Genomic DNA, 20,913 nt, shown 5'->3' with positions numbered 1-20,913 from the left:
ATTTAGTTCTGCTAATAAACATGAATAGGGCAAATACCTAGTAAATTGATAAAGAAAAGTAACCGAGATGTAAGATGATAACTTTTCATGCCAACATTGCAGAAATCGTCCTAACTGTAATTTGAAAAAAAAAATCAAGTCATCCTAAGTTACCCCTAGTGAGCAATGTTGCAGTCCAAGAAAAAGATTTGTATGACATCAAAAAATATATAAAAACTTGTAACTGGGTACCAGTTTTGTGTTTTTGCTCGGATCACTTCAATAGCTCAAAATATATGAGCAGCAGTCTAATGTAAGATAATTAATTAGATTTATTAGTATTATTGAACTCGTGATGAACTGCAACTTTTTTCAAGAGTTTATAGTTACTGATTTGTGTTTGAATTTGTTTTTCCTCATAATTTCATTAATGTACAATCGTGTCAGACAAGATAAAGTCACGGTAGAAGTAATTACAGTGCAACCATATTGGATTTGACGAGGGTTGGATCTAGCGGTTCCTCTCCTACATGCTAATTTTGTGTTCTTTATGTTTTTCATTCCTTGTTTATCTCAGTCCATAGGTTTTGGACTATTTTGTTTTGCAACTCCAAATACCAATCAGATATTTTTTTCATGTACATTTTGTCTATACACTTCAATATTTAGTCCATAAATTAGCTCACATTAATTATAGTTGGACGTTAAAGGTAATTTTTTGCAATAAACTTCCTCTGTTTTATGTGTTTTCATACTTTTTTCTTTCACTCAGTTTTAACTGACTTGGCATATTGGTCTTACACAGTTCCAGATGACTATAGTCGAGGCAGATTCAATTCCTGTATTTAGTCCTAAAATATTAATTGATTAAAGTCTTCCTATTTCAAAAACTAGATAGGCATTTTCCTTGCGCATATGTTCTCATAAAAGAATCCTAAGGCATATACAAAGATCGATTGAGACCATTTCCACAATAACTAGAAGATTGTACCTTACCTTTTCAAGTAGATACTTATTCCCACACTTTGAGTTTAATTTTTTTATGGATTACTAGTATGAAATGAAAAAAATCAACTATTTCAAAAAAACTGATCTTTATTATTCAAACTCTTGTTTGAATTGATATTTTAAAAACATATGACATAAAGTTCTTATCTTTTCAAAAAGCACAGGTAAATATTGTTAGCTGAGATGTTCCGTCTTTCTAAGTAAGCTGTAGGCATACAAGTTACTGAACTGGTATTTTATGCTGGTTAAAACTATAAATAGTTGAACAAGGTGTACAAGCAATAAAATTGCAGTCAAGTTAATCAAAGAGGCAACTTAAAGTGGGGTTTCAAATGCTAATCATCTGTTTCCTTCATTACACTGACAACTGCACATCATTGAACTTACACTGTATTTTGGGATAACATTTACCGTTTTCAACTTATAGCAATTGAATTTGTCAATTGTAGACACACTATCACTTCATATACCATCTCTGGAAGCACAATTTCATTGCATAATAATCTATATTCCTCCAATAGATAGATAGATTTCATTGTTTGAATTCCATTACAGAAAAATCTTTACTTCTCCAGATTTTATCCAGAATTTGAGTTGAGGTAAGTTTGTTCAGAGAGTATTAACTTATGACGTTATGGGGGAATCACATGGGTTATTTAGTCTTCTTCTAATTCTTGTTTTCTCTGCTTTGCAGTTTGGGTAAGAAAGTTTCCTAGTAATCTCTGATCAAAAACCATATCTGGCACCTGTGAAGCAGATTAAATGGTCTTATGTGAGAAAAAATCTTTTAATTTACATTTGTTGACTATAATTAAAAATAAAAAGTGTAGAAATAAAAATAGTAATATGATTCTAAAATTTTCAAATTACCTTGTTTCCAAAAAACATTTTTGAATTATTTGCAATGGCCTCAATAAACTTCAGTTCCAAAAATTCAGGAGTAAGTTTTAGCTTGTTTGCTTCGGCTTCCTTCATGACCCTGAAAGATATTCCATTGCAACTCCACGATTCAAAGATAAATATAATACCTGATGATGAACTCCAGTTTCAATCTATGCAAACAGGGTAAGCCTTTTACATTCAAATGTAAGGTTTAAGCAGCATACCTGTAATAGTTGGAATCTGCAAGAGTTTTTTCACGAGCCAAGTACATTTCATTGTCTATCTCTTGTTGCCTCTTTATGCTCTCTTTCTCCGTTAGCATTTGCTCCATAATAATCATGCTGACCTCTGAATTTTTCTTAGCTTCTGTTACAGCGATTTTCTTTTGTGTCTCAGCCTCCATTTCCGACACCTTTTGCTTCTCCATCACTACCATAACCTTACAATTGTGGCAGACACAGCTGAATTAACAAATTTTTATTGCAATTTTCAACTTGTGACAATAAAGGTAGATTCAATATACTTGACCTACTCGCATAAAATAATCGATATGAGCTCTGAAATCTTACGAAATCAAAAGTGAAGAAAAAAATACTTGCAGTCAAAGATTTCATAGTAAGTTCCAGTGAATTTGTAACCAAGAACTGATGAGACAGGTACGGTGATCATAAATTCATAAACACGGGGATTCAGCGTAACCATTAACAAGGTTAAAATAACATTCGAGTCAGGTCTGGACTCTGAGCAAGCGATAGAAAGCTATGACTAAGAAATGGTGGTGAACAGCTGTTAAACAAATACTATATGTTCATGTCCAGAGACCATTAATTGGTGGTTACACAAAAATGGAAATGTGAGACCTTCAAACCTTACACACAGGTGATATACATGCTATGGAAATTTAATCTACTACTGATTCACACCCCCTGTCAGGAGTAGAGTTGTATTCTTCAAATGGTATGAGACAGAAGCATTTGGAAAAGACAAAAACAATCTAAGTAGGAATTTTCTTTTAATAAAGCATTATTGAAAACTACTTCAGTGTTTTATATTTGGATGTCTGTTACAAGACAATCAAATGAAATGCTAAAAGATAGGCGGAACGTCAAGATTTGTACTAGAGAAGATTTTCAAGCATGTTCAGGTGTTTTATTGAAGTCAGAGATTTGACAGAAGAGTTGGGCTGAGACCTGGTTGTTGTGCAAGTCATACATTCATGACGTAATCTACATCTGCACTTAATTTGTGTAGTCTTCCTATGACCAAATTTTCATACGTGAAAATCATTAAAAAGTAGTAAATTTTAAATGTTTTGGGATGCAACTATTGTTGTTGGACGGCTTCATTTGCTGGATTATGCATTTTGATTTTTAGAATAATACTAGCATTTGCACCTAAAGGAGGTTCAATGGATATGCCGAAAGCAAGATATAGAACTGGCATTCTATTGCTCCTATTTTTGCTTCTTATTTCGAGTCCTTCGCTGTATTTTCTCCTCTTTTCTTTCTCTCTCTTCTTCATCTTCTCCTTTTCCTCCTCGCTTTGCTTCTTGTTTAGTATCTCGCTCTTCATCTTCTCCTCTCTTCCCTCCTCCTCCTCCTTTCACTTCAACTCCCCCTTTTCCTCCTCCATCTTGGTCTTCTCCTCCTCCTTCACAACATTCTCCATCCCTTTCCTATCTTTTTATTTCATTCTCGTCCTCCTCCCTTTTCTTCTTCTTCTCCTCATTTTTCCTTTTTATCTTTCTCATCCTCGCTTTTGTTCTTTTTCTTGTCCTTCTCCTTCTTCTCACCCTTCTAAGTGTTCTTCTTAAGTTGAACAAAAGATATATTATTTCTTTTTGGGTTGTGAAAAGATATATTCGTATCTAATGATAAACAATGTCACTTGAAAAAATCAAAGTCATTCAATCAAAAGATAAGGAGACCAATTGAAATAACTATATTTTATTTTTTACAAATTTTTAATTATTATTTTCATTTTAATTCAATTTTTAATTTATTTTCATATTAACTAAATATAAACAAGAAAATAAAATAAGAAATTTAATTAAAATGTAAAGAACCTTTTAATAAAAAACCAAAGTAAAACATAAAATCAAATGAATATTTTTTCACATTTTATATATTCAAAAATATATAAGAAAATAATAATATAATAAAAAATAAGAATACTAAAAATACATTCTAGTCATTTTCTAGTTATAATGAAATTCTCAGTCCTACAAACACTCTTTAATAAAACCCACACATAGTGCCAATACTTATTTCTTCCCTATATGAATTTGAATGATATCACCTCTTTTACCATATTAAACTAAATTGTAGCCTACATAACGAACCATAAGGCATGGGGATTATTCTTTACGTGCATTATTTTAACACATTATAAACACCCTCAAGAAGATAGAAACGTGTTTCCGTAAGAAAAGCTTTACATGTCATGCCGAAACTTTAAAGCTTTACATGTCAGTAACTGGGTTCTCATTAATTTTTATGCTCCTAATGCTGGGGGGGAGGCGGGGGGACTGCAGGTTTGGGAGGATGTCTCTCTATGTATTGACAACTGTAAGGGGTCTAAAGTCATATGTGCAGGGGATTTTAATACTCCTCTATACCCCTCAAAAAAGCTTGGTGGACTTGAGGACTTCTCAGAGAGTATGCATGATCTGGATGGGTTCCTGAGGAGGAACGATCCTTTTGACATTGATTTACAGGAAGTCCCATTCACCTAGTCCAATAATTGTTTGGGACACAATCTTATCCAAATCAGACTTGATAGAGTGCTCCTATCGGCTGACTGGGATATTCTGCCTTAAACATCTCTTCATGGGTTTCCTAGTACTGTTTCAGACCACTCTATGTTGTTTAACTAGATGAGTAGGCGTCCCAAGCGGATGAAACCCTTCAGATATTAGATCATGTAGCATTCCCATCCTCAATTTAGGGACTATATTGCTCGATGGTGGAATATTAGGGTCCAAGGTACAACTTTGTTTCACATAGCCAAGAAGCTAGAGAATATTAGAAGGGAGGTTGTGGCTTGGAACAAGTCCTCCTTTGGAGACATTTTCAAGAAGACAAAGGAGATAGAAAGTAAATTAGAGGAGATCGAGGAGGGCGTGGCGAAGGGAGACCTATGCCTTGCTACTCATGAGGAGGAACAAATATGGCGAAGGTGTTGGCTCTTGATTTAACAGTGTTTGAATAACCAGATAATTGAGACAGAATGCATCTAAGGGTAGCTAATTCCTATGATGAATGCACTTGAATAGAACTTGGGCCAACTATAAGGCAACCATCCTTCTTCTCTTCAGGCTCTGCAAAACCTAGGCGGGTAGACCTTGGATTCCTACAATATGACCAATGTTAACACGTTCTTGAATCCATACAAAGAAGATGAAACCCTTTGATCTTCTACACTTATGCAATACAATAGGTATGCAGTAGCTAATTACATAACCTAGAGATTCACAAGCTAAGTGGGGGTAGTCTTTTCAGCTCTACAAACATCAAAGGGAAATGGATTTTTTATTATAAATGATTTCAGCATATCCCAGATATGAAACAACAAAAGTATGCGATCTCCCAACTGAGATCAGTGCCCTATCCATTGGGTGTTACTCAAATCAATACATACATCATGATCTTAAAAATCTATCCATTTACTTTGTAAATTAGACATCAGCCTTCATTATGAATCCTCTACTCATCAGAATCTTTCCATGAATTCAACAATTCTGTCAAAATATGCTAAGCATTTACTTGATTCTTTGAATCAACAGCAAAACACACAATGATATACAACTCAAAACAAGTTGCAACTGAGATCTGGGATCTTTGTCCACATACCACAAAAAGTTGCACAACTCAAGGACAAGAGACAAGATTCAGAATGATATATGGTAAATGCTGCTTTGTATTCATTTCTTTGAAACTAAATACATCAAGATGCATAAAATAATTCATGAGTAACATACAATAAACTAGGACTATAACTGCAACTTCATTATTTGGTCAAGGAAATAAATTTGTTGTTTAGGAAAGAGAAAATGTTGAATAATGGTGGAATAACAACTTGAGAACTTTCTCAATGCACTGGAACCAACCCTTTACAGTGAAAAAGAATGAGAAGATATAGAAAGAGAAAGAGGGTCGGATTTGATTTGATCATGCCACTTGTTGTCTTCATTCTTCATCTTCCTTGAAGCCAAAACCTCTCTCCTCTCATTGAAGAATCAGATCTCATCATTTTGTTGCAACAAACTGAGAAAATATCTTCAGAATGATGAAAAACCCTTTGCTGAAAAGAATATCTGATCTGCCTCTAAAATCACTACTAAAAGTCCCACCAAATGTATGCAATGACAAAATGATGGTGGAACTTTCATTTCCACATTTGGCCCATACCCAGATGATGGTTTTTTCAAATGATGCCTCTATCTGCCATGAGAGAGCCACAAACAACCAAGAAGATTTAACAAGGAAAATACCCTGCTATGACAAAACTTGGAATATCTCTTTACCATTTCTACCTGCACTTGATCTAACTGCACAAATGGAAAGTTCATTTCTTCCTCTTTCCAACAGTATATAATAGTGCGAACGTCCATCTGAAGTTGCAAACCATGGATGTATAATACTCTTCAACAAATTAAAATATTTTAATTTATTATAAAGTTAAAACTTTATAATAATATAGACCCATTTTGATGATGCACATTCAACCCTAGTTTGGAATCATTTAATATTTGATTTTCAATTTTCAATTTGCCTTTCCCTCCAACTTTCATGCTTGGTCAATCTTGTTAATTTGGAAGTGACATGTGGTGACCTGTGATTTGCTCCTCAATCTGTGTCATCAGCCACATCATCACTGAGTGGGACCCACATTGCCATGTGTCAAAAGAGCAGGACCTCGAAACCTTGAGGCCTAGCCGCACATTAACCATTGCAAGGTTGCGACCACTAACCGAAAACTACTGGATACCATGGAGAAGTTGTGCACTAACCTTGGTCGTAGCATCGCAACATTTTCTTCTAACTGCATTGTCTGACCAGGGAAGGTGCGCTTGACCGCCTAATGCAACATCACGACCTATATTAGAAACTGCATGTTTAATCTTGCAAAGTCCCAACCATGGAGAAGTAGTGCTCACCAAATTGCATAACATCATGACCCTATTTTCTTAACTGTGGATTTGCCTTGTGATGTCACGTTTTTTCCTGTTACTTGATATGTGTCACTTTTGGATTTGCCCATTTGGTTGCCATGTCACCAATTCATCAACCTCATCAACATCGTCGTTAGTCAAAACTTACTTAACTTGTCAAGCCAGCCCCACCACATGAGGACACCTTGTCATAAAGCACGAGTGCTTTAGACACTTGTTGTGTTTGTGATTCTACATAAAAACAACTAAGGAGTGCACCACACCATCAATGTGGGATAACAAAATTTGTATAGTTATTCAAACCAAGCTGAGCATATCCATTTCAGATTAAAACCTCCACAAATCACAAAGAAAAGGATCCGCTAGGCTCCCAAATTTGATACTAGCGGGTATAACAATTTCCGATGGAATGGATCAAAACCATTTCAACGCTGGTCTTTTGTCAATACGCAAGCTTTTCTTACACATGAACACACCCGACTAATATAATCCATTTCAGAGTGGTGATGGCATCCATTTATAGTCATCTATGAATTGTACATCCCTGCATGCATTCCATACCATTTTGTGTATGAGGGAGACTTCCCACATTCTTTTTGATGAAAGACACTCATTATCTGTAGTTGTACAATCCTCCTAAACAACATCCTCTGGAAAGGAGTTCAATGCATGTTAATTCATTAAAAGCGTTTTAGACAACAGTTTCATAGAAATGGGCCTCGTATTCATTTCAGACCAGCTACAAGATTTATCCATATTCATTCCTGATCAGCAGCTCCTTTATATTTCATCGCCCCTCTGATTTCATTGGCTGGTTGAGTGTGATCACATCTGCATTGTTGACTCCACTCTACAGAAGAAGTCAATACACACGGTGTCACTGAAGGAAAAGATTCTGGCCTCTGAGGGTATAAGAATCCGATGCAATCAAGCCTTCCACAATCCTAGGCTTTGGGTTTGGATTGCACCTCTCCACACACTTTCACGCATCGGACCATTGAAAATAGGGAAAACTAACATCTGGCATTCTACCTTAACAAGATGCATAATGGAAGACATTGAAGCGAATTCATTCGTTTCATTGGTTCTTATGATAAGTATATTGGATAGCGGATAAGAAAAAGAAGACTTATAACTTTGCCACAATCATGATAAGGATGAAATACAAAAATTTCAGTTTGTTGTAGACAACATAGAAATAGCACATGAGGATTATTGATTGGGCTCTTTGTGCTTATTTTAAATCTGGCAAATAGCCTCCATTAATGCCACCTTAGAGATCAACACGAACTTTGAAAAGATGATAGAATGTTGTTGGTTGGAAAGTAATATGTAGAACTTCCTAAGCAGAAAGTGACTAAGTTTTGTAGGACAAGATGTCTACATGTTGCAAAATACCTTTTCCAAGGCTTAAAATAACAATGTTTATTAGTTAAAACAACCAATGATTAAATTTCATATTTTTATCAGAAAACTATATTAAATACTACTTATATATTTTTAACCATAGATGATGTAAAATGGTAAAGATAAAGATGATTTTATTAATGTCTAACAAGTGACCACAAACGGGTTAAAGGGACTGAGAGAGCAACAAAAAGAACCAATGGTAGGAACACCAAACAGTGAACATAAACCAACAAGAAGAAGAAAGGGAAGGAACAAGCAAAACCCTTGACAACTGAAGGGGTGGAAGGAGCAAGACGGTAACCCCACCATGCCAAACACCGTTACGATGCCAAAGAGACCAAGAAAAACCTCCGAACAAAGGAGTGACCCGTAGATGTGGTAGTGGTAGTGGTAGTGGGACGATGGCGACGGTGCCGCTACCTCTAGAGGTGTCCCAAACCGGAAGAGGGAGTGGATCTGAACCTCTATTTGTGTAAATAGGATCTCCAGGGTCTTACAAATCTAGGCCAAAAAGAAAAGTTCAAGTGTCTTTTGGTGTCGTGAACCATCTCTAGGAAGAAAGAAGCAATGAGTTGATTCGATAAAGGGCACAAGGGGCGCGAAAAAGAGTGGTCCTACAAACAAATAGCATCCTAAAGATAAAGAGCCACACATCACTAATTCGTGCACCTGAAGGACATAAGGGAGCAAGAATCTCTGAAGAGACAATAGAACCTATCTTTGATCTGATAATAGATAGGACAATGGAAGATAAAGTGCTCCGTTGACTCCACCTCACTAAGAGTGCAAAGCTGACAAACCCTGTCACCTATCTCCAACAAGTGGTCAGTCTCGACACAGAGTTGATGGGAACAAACTCTAAAAGATCCAACAGGAATCCTGAGGGAGTGTTTCTAGTGACAGGAAGTATACAAAGGGCGGACAATGATACCATCCTAAACCTTAAAAAGTGCTTAGCATAAAAAGTCATCTTCTGTCGAAGCCTCCATGAGGGTTGACCCAAGTGGTGTGAATGTACTATCTATAGATATCATCTCTGACACATTTGTTCAAACCTTGCCTAGTGGGGAGAAAGTGAGAAGGGCATCTAGAGAAGGAAGGTGTTCAATTGAGATCCTGATAGTACTGAAAAGGGAAGCAGCCCCAACAAACCACCCAAGAGATCGATTGGAAGGAGCAGCAAAGAAAGCAAGGGACTCAGATGAATAGTAGGCAAGCTATGCATATGTTAGGCAACCCTTTTCGGAGTCAACAAAGCCACGAAGACAATGGAGGAACCAGACAAGGTCAAAGATGACCTCAAGCATTAGGGGTACGCCCTGAACTTAGCAAGAACAATACTATGAGGTGTGGACCGTCTACATATGATAAACTGCCAAAGGAGGAGTATCTAGACCCACTTGGTAGAGGTCCAATCAAACTCTAGAAGAGAAGTCCCCCAAACCATAGAACCATAAAGAATTGTGGGATGCACAAGCAAGAAGTGTCATCTTAGACAAGATGTTTTGGAAGTGATGTTTGAAGCATTGTCTCTCAAGAAGAGCAAATGGAACCAAACCCTTTGTGGATAGGCGGCTAGATAGTAGGCCTCTAGCTAAAACGTGGACCAGAGAAACTAACTTCTAAGTAAGTATAAGCTAGAACAATCTCAACCTCAGAACCCTGAAAAGTGAAGTCATAAGGTAATTAAAGACCATTACCTAGTCTTATCCGAATTCACAGATAACTGTCTCATGTCACAAAAGGAGGCCAAGCAATCCAATTGTCTCTAAAGGCCCTTAAGGGAGGAGTCCAAACAAACCACATCATCCATGAAGAGCAAGATATGAATCAGTACATGGTGTAGAAGGCAACCATCACTCACAAGAAGGTGACCAAAGAGAAAGTCCTTATGCTCATTACTATATATCCCAAATAGAGTAAGGGATACAGGACACCCCTACTTCACCCAAATAGAGCTACTAGTGAAGCAAGAGAAGCTAGTAGGAGTCCTAAGATGACCAAGCACCAACTCGTAAAGTCTCATGATAGCATTGATAATTATGTTGGAGATGTCGACATCCCGAAGTCTCCAAAAAAGTGCCAATGGGGGACTGTATTAAAGGCTTTGCAGAAGTCAACAAAGCAACAATAGATCTTTAAGGAGCAAGAGCGAGCATCCTCAATGATAGTGCAAAGATTCAAGATGTGGTCCATAGTCTGGTAATCCTATCTAAAACCCACTTGCCCTTTGCTCTAGCCTATCATTGATTGAACTCTCTATGAAGTAGGGTATTAAGGGTCATAGCATACAACATTGGGAAAGTGTGGCCGGTCATAATAGTTTCGTAGTTACTAGGACTTGCGGCAAGGCCCGCCTTATAGATTAGATGGATGATATGATGTGACCAAGAGGAAGTGAACTGCGAACAAACCACGAGATGAGAACCAAGAACTGAAGTACCAAGCTTGAAGAGCTCACCCTGAAAGCCCTCCTCATCAGCATCCCTGCTAGTACTCATGTACACGATGGCCTCCAAAATATCGAACAATTGAAAAGATAGCACATGGAAGAGGGGGTGTGTTGGATGAGAGGTTGGTCGGGAATATTGTACAAAGAGGAGAAATCAGAGAAAAAGGTGCACTACACAAGCTCAGGGGAGTGGAGTAACGGGGAAATAGGGTGTGACAGAAAGACTTGGGGGGCTAAAGGAGGGAAGAGCAGAAGGGAATCTACAATGGGCAACGAAATGGAGCTTCTTCCAGCAAGGAGGAGGCAATAAGAAAACTACAAGGAGGGGAAGAAGGGTGATGGTGGATGAAGGTGAGAGTGAAAAGTATTACACTTTGCATCATACCAATTGTTTATAGGACAATAACGTCTAGGCTTACAGTCGAGTGGGGGGGACCAAGTGAGGGAAGGGTAGCAAGGAAACCTTCCAAATAAAAAAAGACATGCCAGAGAGCAAGGTGGGGCTATACACAAGGAGTGGGAGAAGGTGGGGGATGTCTACCAGAAGGATTTTTGTGAGATGTGAGGAAAAGAGCTCGGGGTCGCCACCCTCAAATTGGAGAAGGGTGTGGGAAGGGGGACAAGAAGAAGGGGCTAGGGGGCGAAGAAACGAGGGAAGGAGGTGAGGGAGGGGGGGATCTGATGCGAGAGGAGAGGCAAAGGAGAGAGTAGTCAGCCAAGAGGAGAGGGGTGATGGAGAACCAAGAGATGAAGGGAATGAAAGGCTGGAAGGATAAGACATAATCAACTACGCTAGCCCCACCACAATGAGGTTTATAGGTTAAAGCATGAGATCTTGAAAAGCTATGGAGCCCATTGCAAATCACAAGAGCAGAGGACTCACAAAGTTGAAGGTGTTTGTCATACTTGGTGAGTGGGCCCGAGGAATCTACAAACGATCTATGAAGGTCGAACACACCAAACTCAATGTCCTCTATGCAAAAATAGTCAATGGCTCTGTCATGACGTGGAATCTGTCCAATTTGTGTATGGGCACTGAAATCCCCGAGAATAAGAATGTTCACATTGATTGAAAATAGAGAGATGTTGTCAAAAACATCAGTGTATGGGTCTCCATCAATGTCATTATGAATGACATAGGAGGAAGCATGGGGGAAGTAACAAACTACAATAAATAGATCCCTAAGATGACACGTAATGTGGCGAACACGAATCCACATGAATCTAGCCCAAGTATCAAAGTGAAGCATCGAAACCTATCTCTAGATGTTATCATGGACTAAGCACCCCAAAATCTAGTCTTAATCAGACACACAAACCACTAAAAACATGGAATGCATGGAAAGGGACGAACTGCGCTCTCGTTGATCTCAGTAAGACAGAATAATTTTGAGGTACCTAATGCATCAAATAGAAGCCCAAGTGAAGGCCAGAAAGAGTCATTTCCATTCAAGCAATTAACAATAAGGTTAGAATTTGTAGAAACTCCACACATCCTTAGGTTATGTAACCATCATTTGGTAGCCTTAGGCTGACTCTTTGACCAGCTGAGTGGGAAAGAGTCCTTGATGACAACCTTTAAGTTATTGATTATAGCCCATTTACCATTTTTCCTAGCATCAGCCACCAAGATCCTAGATTGTTTAAGATTAGCAACTTGCAAGTTGGTCAAATCTTCATCAAGATATAACTTAGAAGGCAATGGGAAAAGCTTACATCTTTCTTTGAGAGCAAAAAGGCCGTCAACAATAGATTTAAATCAAATAATCAAAGCATAACCAACCCCAAACCAAGGTCTAAGACGATCCCTGAAAGAACCATGTATTCACCAAGGAAGGTACCAATAACCGCCATAGGATCATGTGACAATTATGGAAGCTCGCAGACTCTAAGATTGAGTTCTTTCAGTCTCTGTGACCTTTCTTTAGTGATTTTGGACTGTACTAGCACCTCGATACTATTAGGAAGAGGGAAACTATTGTTACTATTGATGCAAACCGATGCTCACGACTGAAGTTTCTTATTAATTTCTACAATGAGGTTATCATGGGTAGATAATGTATGCTTGGCCCTAAGTTAAGAAATATTAGATTCCTTGGCATTGGTTTGTGTAATATTGGTATTGATCAGGTGACATAGTTCAGTGTTTTCAATGACCAGACTAGAAACCGTAGCAGATAGATTAGAAACAAATATTTTCATGGCAGCACTGTCATTTTCAAGCCTCACCAGGCTTTGTGTTGTAAGTTACAAGAGGAGTAGAGCTGGCCTAATCCATTGGAGCGGTACCTAGGTTGCCATCGGTAAGAGAAGACAATGTGAGACTAGCAGCATAGAGCAAAGCAATAACCACAACCACCCGGAGCATAGAACAATAGAAACTAGGAAAACAACCACAAAGAGCAAAAACAACACAGTGATAGTAGGACTAGGAACAACATGATTGTCCAATAGAACCAACACGAACGGGGGCACACAATCCTACAGGATTAGGAAAACCTCATAGTGTGAAAACAAAGGACGTGGGAAGGAGAAGTTGAAGGTCGTTGGCAGGAACACTAGATGGTCACGACAAGCAATGAACACAGACAAGTTCAACGATAGGGAAAGACGAGATGAGGAGCAATGGAATGAGAGAAAACAAGCCAACAAGCAGATGAAAGAGTGACTGACAAAGAGAAGAGCATGACAAGAATAGACAAACAAACGGACAATCATGAGAACAAGAAAAGGAAAAGGCACTAGTAAAGGGAGCTGAACACAAACGAAGATGAGCAAAGAGCACAAGGGGAGAGAGACATGAGGGTAATAGACAACCAAGCTGACAGCTTCATGCTAGCAAGATCGCCATGGACGATGACGGGGAGGTAGCAAACAGCAAAGGAGTTATCGATCGTAGGGTTACAAGTGAGAGTCATTGTGGGAAAATAATCATGAGGCTAAGAAGCATGCAGATTCATTATTAAGGCTAAGCAACATGGAGGCTAAGAAGCATGGTAGAATGGGGAGCTGGTGTAAATTGATTTGGAATAATATGAAAATGGAACAGAAATAGAATGTGGAATGGACACGAGGGTGTACGAGGCATGCTATAAAATGGCATAAAATAGGGTGTAAATGGCTGTCATCAGCTATATTTACAAAAAAGTCAAAGTACCATTTGTCAAACCTATAGACAAGTTTATGTTACAAATAACAAAGGTCAGTAATACTTGCAGAATTATTATTGTAAATTTAATTCAGATTGTGGGGTGTTAATCTTCATTCATGTTGTGAAAAAGATATCATAGATCTATAATCAGTTGGAACCATTGTACTTTGTTGAAATTTTCTTAGAGTGGGTGCTCTAAAAATCTCTATGTTGATGAGTTGGTGCTCATACAAGGGGGTTTGGCGATTCCTTGTGTTGATTCCCTAAACATTGTGACTTTTCAATTGTGAGGCTGGATTAGGAAGGTAGATCCTAGATGCATTTATCACCAAGGTTTTTTCCCATCCTAAGTTTCCATATCAAATTTTGTGCATTCTATCTTCTTGTAGTCACTTTGCTTTCTTGTTGAAGCTATAGTTATTTCAAGGTTTTAGTTAAAATCATAAAAATTCTAATTGCATTCAAGTATTTAAAAGAATTGGAAATTTAGTCTACTACCGATTCACCTCCTCCCTACCCTGCAGTAGTAGAGTTATGTTCTTCACTCTATCTACTACAACAAAGAAACAATTCTTACCTTGAACTAATGGAATATCAATGATAAAATCTATAGAAATACTCTTTCATTTCTTATGCAGTATTGGTAAGGGTTAGCATAGGATTGTTAAAAATTAAATTCTCTATCTTGTTTTGTTTACAAACTAGGCACACTCTTAAATTCTTAAGAATATCATCTTTAAATCACTTCCATGGAAATATTTCCCAAGTTTCTCTATATGGATTGAAATATCTAGAGCGATCCAATAAAGGTGTATCATTGACTACCCGCAAAAAAAGTTCTTACATTTTTTACTTTGGGACAAGATAAACTCTACCCTTATAAAGGATGAGCTTTTTATCTATCATCTTGCAACCTTCCTTCCATGATGTTTTCAGAATGGAATCATTTGCGTATTCTACAAAAATATTAGTTTCCTTATCAACTAAAATATTAGACACCGCCTTAGTGCACTTATCACTTTAACACTCTCTACCTTTGTTGCACATAATTTATTACACATTGGAGGGTGATCCATCTCTAGTGGACATGTGATACTACACCATATGGGTGATAAGTTGACTCCTGATTATCATGTAATGAGACAATCACATTTTTCATTATCTTATTCACTCCTTTGTACTCACACATTTTGGGCTTCCTTAACAAAGAATCTACTACAATGTTCTTAATGTCTTCAAGGTCAACGTTATAGACCTAGAGTTTACTTATCCATGTTTGTTGTCTTTCATTTAAGTCCTTTGAACTAAGAAAGTACTTAAAGCCATTGTGATCGTTTTCACCATGAATTTGCAATGCGTTAGATACTATTTGAAATTTTCCAATGTGTGCATGATGACCAACATCTCTCGTCATAGATTTCTTCGCTAAATATTTTGTAAGCAACTATAACCACAACTTACAAAATGGTAACTTTAGGCAACGGTATAGTGAGATAAATCTCTCCTCTTAGCAGTAGGGGAGGCTCCCTTCTCACTGCAGGTGGCTACAACAAAGATCTAATGGGAATTAACACATGGGTGGTTCATAGGAACAATTCCTCTTCTTTCAGGAATGTTCTTATACTAACAACTATTTGCAATTTAATAAAAGGAATCTACTGCTACGGTAATACCACTGGCTTAAGAGTCTACGTAAGAACAACCTTAAGATAGTAGTTATAACTTAACTTGTGTGATTGATTGCAAGAACCCAAAGTCTTCTACAATAAATCTTCTTGAAACAAAAGGACAAACAACTAACAAAGCTCAAAGCCTTTGCTCAACTTATTCAGATATGAAATAATATACGAAGAAGTAAAGCTCAAAGTCTTTAGATCTTAGTACTTGCAGCCACTATCAAACTATATTAATCTTGTTTATGAAAGCTCAAAGTCTTTCAAGAACAATACCAAATACTGAAATTCGTCACAAAGAAAGAAGTAACAAAGACGAATTAATCAATGCAAAGTAAGAGACAAAGATTAATTCCAAGTATCACAACACAAAGTTTTGGATAAAACTTGTTTCCTTATTTACTTCCACGATTTGCAACAAGAAATACAAAACCTTCAATTCACAAGCTCAACCTTCTCCTATAAAGCAAAAAATGATTATTTACAATGAGCTCTCCTTTATATAGGAATAACAAAGAGAGAAAAGTGGAGGAAAAAGTGGAACAACTTCAACCACCTTGACTTATCTCTAACAAACTACTTTGACTTTATTCAAAGCTACATGCCTAAAGCAATTGCAACTTAACTCCATGAGTTGGTTGTACAAGTGCATGTTATCCTATACTTACAACATAGATGCTCTTTACATGTAGCTTTCCTACTGCTATTCTACTTAAAGCATATGAAAAGTTGGAATATTCACAGAGCCTCAACCATCTTAGCAGATTTCTCCAGTGAGTTATGCACAACTTCAATATCGGGCTCACCGGTGTACTCAGCAACTATTATGATCTTTCGATATGTACTGGCTACCTCTGAATTTTCTTGATAGAAAATTCATTTTTTCTCTATAGTTCATGTAGTGAACACTTCTACCTTGAAAATGTATTCATTATACTAAGATTGAAATCATTCGCTTCAACCTGTAAGCGAATTGCTTTAGTGAACCTTGTAATAATATTCTCTTCTTTCTTGAGTTCTCTATTCTCAATAATAACTCCACATGACAGCTTCTTGTAGAATTCGTTGATCATTTATTCGTGCTCACAAATCTTCATTACTGCTGCCTTCGCGTCTTCGATGATTTGTTGCACAACTTGTTCCTTGTTAATCATCAAATCCTTGTAATCATGATACATCTCAACACATGAGCTGACTTTATAATTACATAAACCATCCAAATCAAACTGCATCATACTCTTCCAAGCACCAATGTCCCCATCGAGCAACTCTAATTGTTGGTTAAGTGACCTTTGAATATCAGTTAATCAAGCAACAACTTCCTTTCCTTTCCTCAACATGTTGTAGATGTCTTGTATGAACTGAAAACCCTATGATTCAATTCTGGTAGCCCAATCATCTGCAACTTGTTTCTTTCTTTAGATCATTTTAGTACAAGTATCTAGAATAGATTCAGTATATGAGGAAGACTTCTTCATTTCTTCAATGATTCCTAGGAGACGTGCATTCTCCTCCTTGAGTTTGCTCTTCTTATCCCAGAGTTCATCATTCTTCCAAGCTAAGAAGTTAACGGCCTTATGTGCATCTTGTTGATAAATCAGCCTGGTTTGTTTACCAAGTTCAACTCTTGTAATTCTATAATCAGTAGGCTGCATGTCTTTAGTAGATTTATTCACAAGTGGTTCAACTACTTCAACATACTTATGTGATTTTCATCAACCACAACTTGAGAAACTCTCTTGACTTTCTTATTCTTTGAAACCCTTCGCCTGATCACTTGCTCGTTAGACTCCTCAATTGGGATTTCTTCTTTCTTTCTCTTCTGAGTGACAGTGCTCAACCGTGGGGGAAGGTTGAAAAAAGATGTATTGGCTGGAGTAAAAGGCACCATAGTTAACTCTGGATTGCCTTGCATGATAGTAGTACTATAGTGGGTGCCTCAGTTTGAATGGCTATAGGAGTAGGAATGTTATGTGTAACTTAGCCATAAATTGCTCAAACTGAGCTGAAGCCGGCTCAAGTAACGTTGTAAACTGACTAGTGGCTGAAGGAATTGACAAGGAATATGTATCAAAAACCCTCTCGTAGTCATATTGATCACCTCCTGTTTCTAATGTAGGTGCAGCTGAGGACACAGGCAATGTTGGAGTTATGGTCACAGGATCCTCAAGAGATGGATGCTTAGTGGAAAATGCATCCATAGCCATACCCAAGGGTGAATTGTGAGATTCATTTGATACTAGTGTAGAATCTAGAAGAGAAGTTGCAGCAAGAACCTCAAGAGGACAAGGAACCAATGGTGATGGCTCATTTGACTTCCTAGTGTCATCATCATTTGAGTCAATTTGGATTGATTGAGTTTCAATCCTTTAAACCTCAAGTACTCTCGAGTCCTTCCCTCCTTTGATAAATACCTTGGGCAAACTCTGAATAGGAGGTTCAAATGTTGATGATGATGTCCCATCTTTACCTTTACCTATAATCTCGGATCTCAACCCAATCGGATCAGCGGGATCAAAAAAGCCTTTCCCAAGCTTTCTCTTGATGCACTTGAGACCCCTTCTTTTCATCCAAGTGTTGGTATTAGCAAGGGGTCCATGATAATCCCATAATCTGAGAACGTCTTCATGCAAGGGATCCATGATAAGTTTTTTGATGCAAAAACAAAAGTTTTGGACAAGGTATGGATAGAGAAAATGAATGAAATGATTAAGAATGGAAATGAACAAATGGGTCAAGCTCAGAATGGCTCAAATATGAGTAAAATAGCCAAAAATAGGTTTTTTGGAGTGAATTGCATGTGCAACCAGCAAGCTTGGAATTAAGTGAACAAAGGAAAAAATGAGTAACACATTGAGCTTAGCACGTTTTAATAAGTGCAAAATGTGACACTCTATCCGGTAAACATTTGGGAGAAACTTCAACCATAGGGCAGCCATATGGAGGTACATAGAATGCATGATGGTGGTGTTTAAACTTGTATTTGCATGTGAGGGAAAAAAATAAATTTGCCTTTCTTTTAAGAATGGGATTTAGCACCCGACTGCATATGCAAGTAAAATGAAACCTTGCACATGCAACTTGAAGAAGAAGACGGAAGATAGAAGGAACAACTTCATGTACATAAAAGAGATGCAAATCTGAAAATGGAAATGATTAAGATTTGCAAGAACAAACAAAGCAAATATATACTAATGCCTCAAGGAAAGTAACAAAGGAATTTTACCTCAACTCCACCAAAAATGAGAAAAAAAGTCTTTATCCAAAGCTTGATCAAATCTGAAATGAATGATTTTGCACCCGACTGCATATGCAAGTAAAATGAAACCTTGCACATGCAACTTGGAGAAGAAGACGGAAGATAGAAGGAACAACTTCATGTACATAAAAGAGATGCAAATCTGAAAATGGAAATGATTAAGATTTGCAAGAACAAACAAAGCAAATATATACTAATGCCTCAAGGAAAGTAACAAAGGAATTTTACCTCAACTCCACCAAGAATGAGAAAGAAAGTCTTTATCCAAAGCTTGATCAAATCTGAAATAAATTAAAGACATTCAAGATTTTAGATTTGTCCAAAGCCAAAGACTTAAATAGATTTTGACATCCAAACGACATGGTTCGAATTTGGACATGTGGAGATGGTTAGAGAAATACAATGCCCAAAAAGTGGATCAAACTTTGACCTAGCAACTCCATATGCAAGAGCATGTAAAAATGGTACCTAGGGCAAGAGATTAACTTGTTAAAATGATGAAAAACACGTTTGAAATGATAATACTTACCCTAGAAAGCTTCTATAAGGGATTCAATGCAAAAACGCCTTTAATGCAAGGTATTTTGGTGAAAATCATGCCCAAAACGAGCTATTTTTTGCAAAATGCATATGTGCAAAGCATATGCAAAAACCTTCAAAAATTGCCACTTTTTCTCTTAGAGGGAAATTGCAGACTTTAAATGCCTTTTAGGGAGGCACTAACATATCACAAACATATGCATTTCTTCTAAAACCGTCGTCTGGAAAGGATGAGGCATTTTAAAGCCAAAACGCATTTCATAGAAGTCATAAGATATTTGAAAATGCATGCATTTCTTTAGAAAATTGCCACTTCTCTCTTGATAAAGAAAAACATTTTTTAGAAGGGCAAAAAATGTAATAATATGCCCAAAAACTTCTCCAAAAGGCGCTGAAGGTTTTAACGCAATTCTTGAGTGCAAATACATGCACCAAAATGCATGTATTAACAAAATAAATTGCCACTTACAGCCTTCAAGGGAAAAACACACTTTTTAATGGACAAACGCATATACAACTAAACATGTTATATCACCCAAAATCAGCACCACAAACTTTCTTAAGTTCATAACGCATTTTTGAAAAGTTTTTGCATGTTTTGATATATGTGTAATCTCTTGGAAAATCACCACCAAGAATGAATAGAGAAGCTAAGTTATTAAAGACAGGGAATTTGGGGCCCTTTTCATGTATTCAAAATCATTGCAAAAGCTACAAAAATCGTCACTTACAATGAACTAACATTTGGACTTTTAAGAACAAGCTTATTTAAAACATGCAATAAGGCCCAAAATTGCCACTTTGCATTAAGTTAGTGGGAACAATGTATTCTTTAATCAACAACATATGCATTTGGGTCCAAAATCGCAATTTTTACTTGATGTGGATGAAGAACTCATTTTACATTTACATTTACAAGTTATTATGACATGCAAACGTATTTCAAAAGCCCAATTAAATGGTGATTTAAAAGTACATATGTATTTGATTATTAAAAATGAACTTCTAAGACATAACATGTGTAATTGTATTTAAAAAGCACACTTTTAATGATGCTGGAACTTTAAAATTTATTGGGAGTAGATTTTCATGAAGTATTTTGCATATGGATGTATGCAATATGAGATAAAAATCCCACTTATATGCACTCAAGTTGTCTCATGTATTTATATTTAATATCTTGTTATAGTATTTATTATTTTAATAAAGTAACATGAAAAATAGTCTAGAAATAGGCTATTTTCATAAAACATAAAAAACTATGGTAAAATCAACTCAAAATGAGTTGAAATTTTAAAATGGACCACGAATTCCACTTTAAATATTAACTATAATTTTATATAGTGCAATTGCCAACAAAAAGCCCACTTTTATGAGGTTTTTAAT

At 36.9% G+C, this 20,913-nt stretch overlaps 1 protein-coding gene across 5 annotated transcripts in view; it reads right to left on the bottom strand.

Moving 5' to 3' along the window:
• Positions 1 to 1,260: 1,260 nt before the first annotated feature.
• LOC149566992 (uncharacterized) overlaps positions 1,261 to 20,913 on the bottom strand; it is a 117,151-nt gene continuing 97,498 nt past the window's right edge. For all 5 annotated transcript variants that reach the window (XM_089820200.1, XM_089820202.1, XM_089820199.1 and 2 more), the window contains 3 exons: positions 2,094 to 2,308; positions 1,858 to 1,966; positions 1,261 to 1,733 (listed from right to left, as the gene is read on the bottom strand). In XM_089820200.1, the coding sequence (XP_089676326.1) occupies positions 1,644 to 1,733; positions 1,858 to 1,966; positions 2,094 to 2,308 (414 nt within the window). In that variant the 3' untranslated portion in view covers positions 1,261 to 1,643. The remainder of the gene's footprint in view (positions 1,734 to 1,857; positions 1,967 to 2,093; positions 2,309 to 20,913) is intronic.

The sequence above is a fragment of the Cupressus sempervirens genome, chromosome 3 (assembly GCF_028749045.1).
Source record: "Cupressus sempervirens isolate cs-2001-9-10 chromosome 3, ASM2874904v1, whole genome shotgun sequence".
Lineage (NCBI taxonomy): Eukaryota > Viridiplantae > Streptophyta > Pinopsida > Cupressales > Cupressaceae > Cupressus > Cupressus sempervirens.
This window is presented reverse-complemented; position numbering and strand designations above follow the sequence as displayed.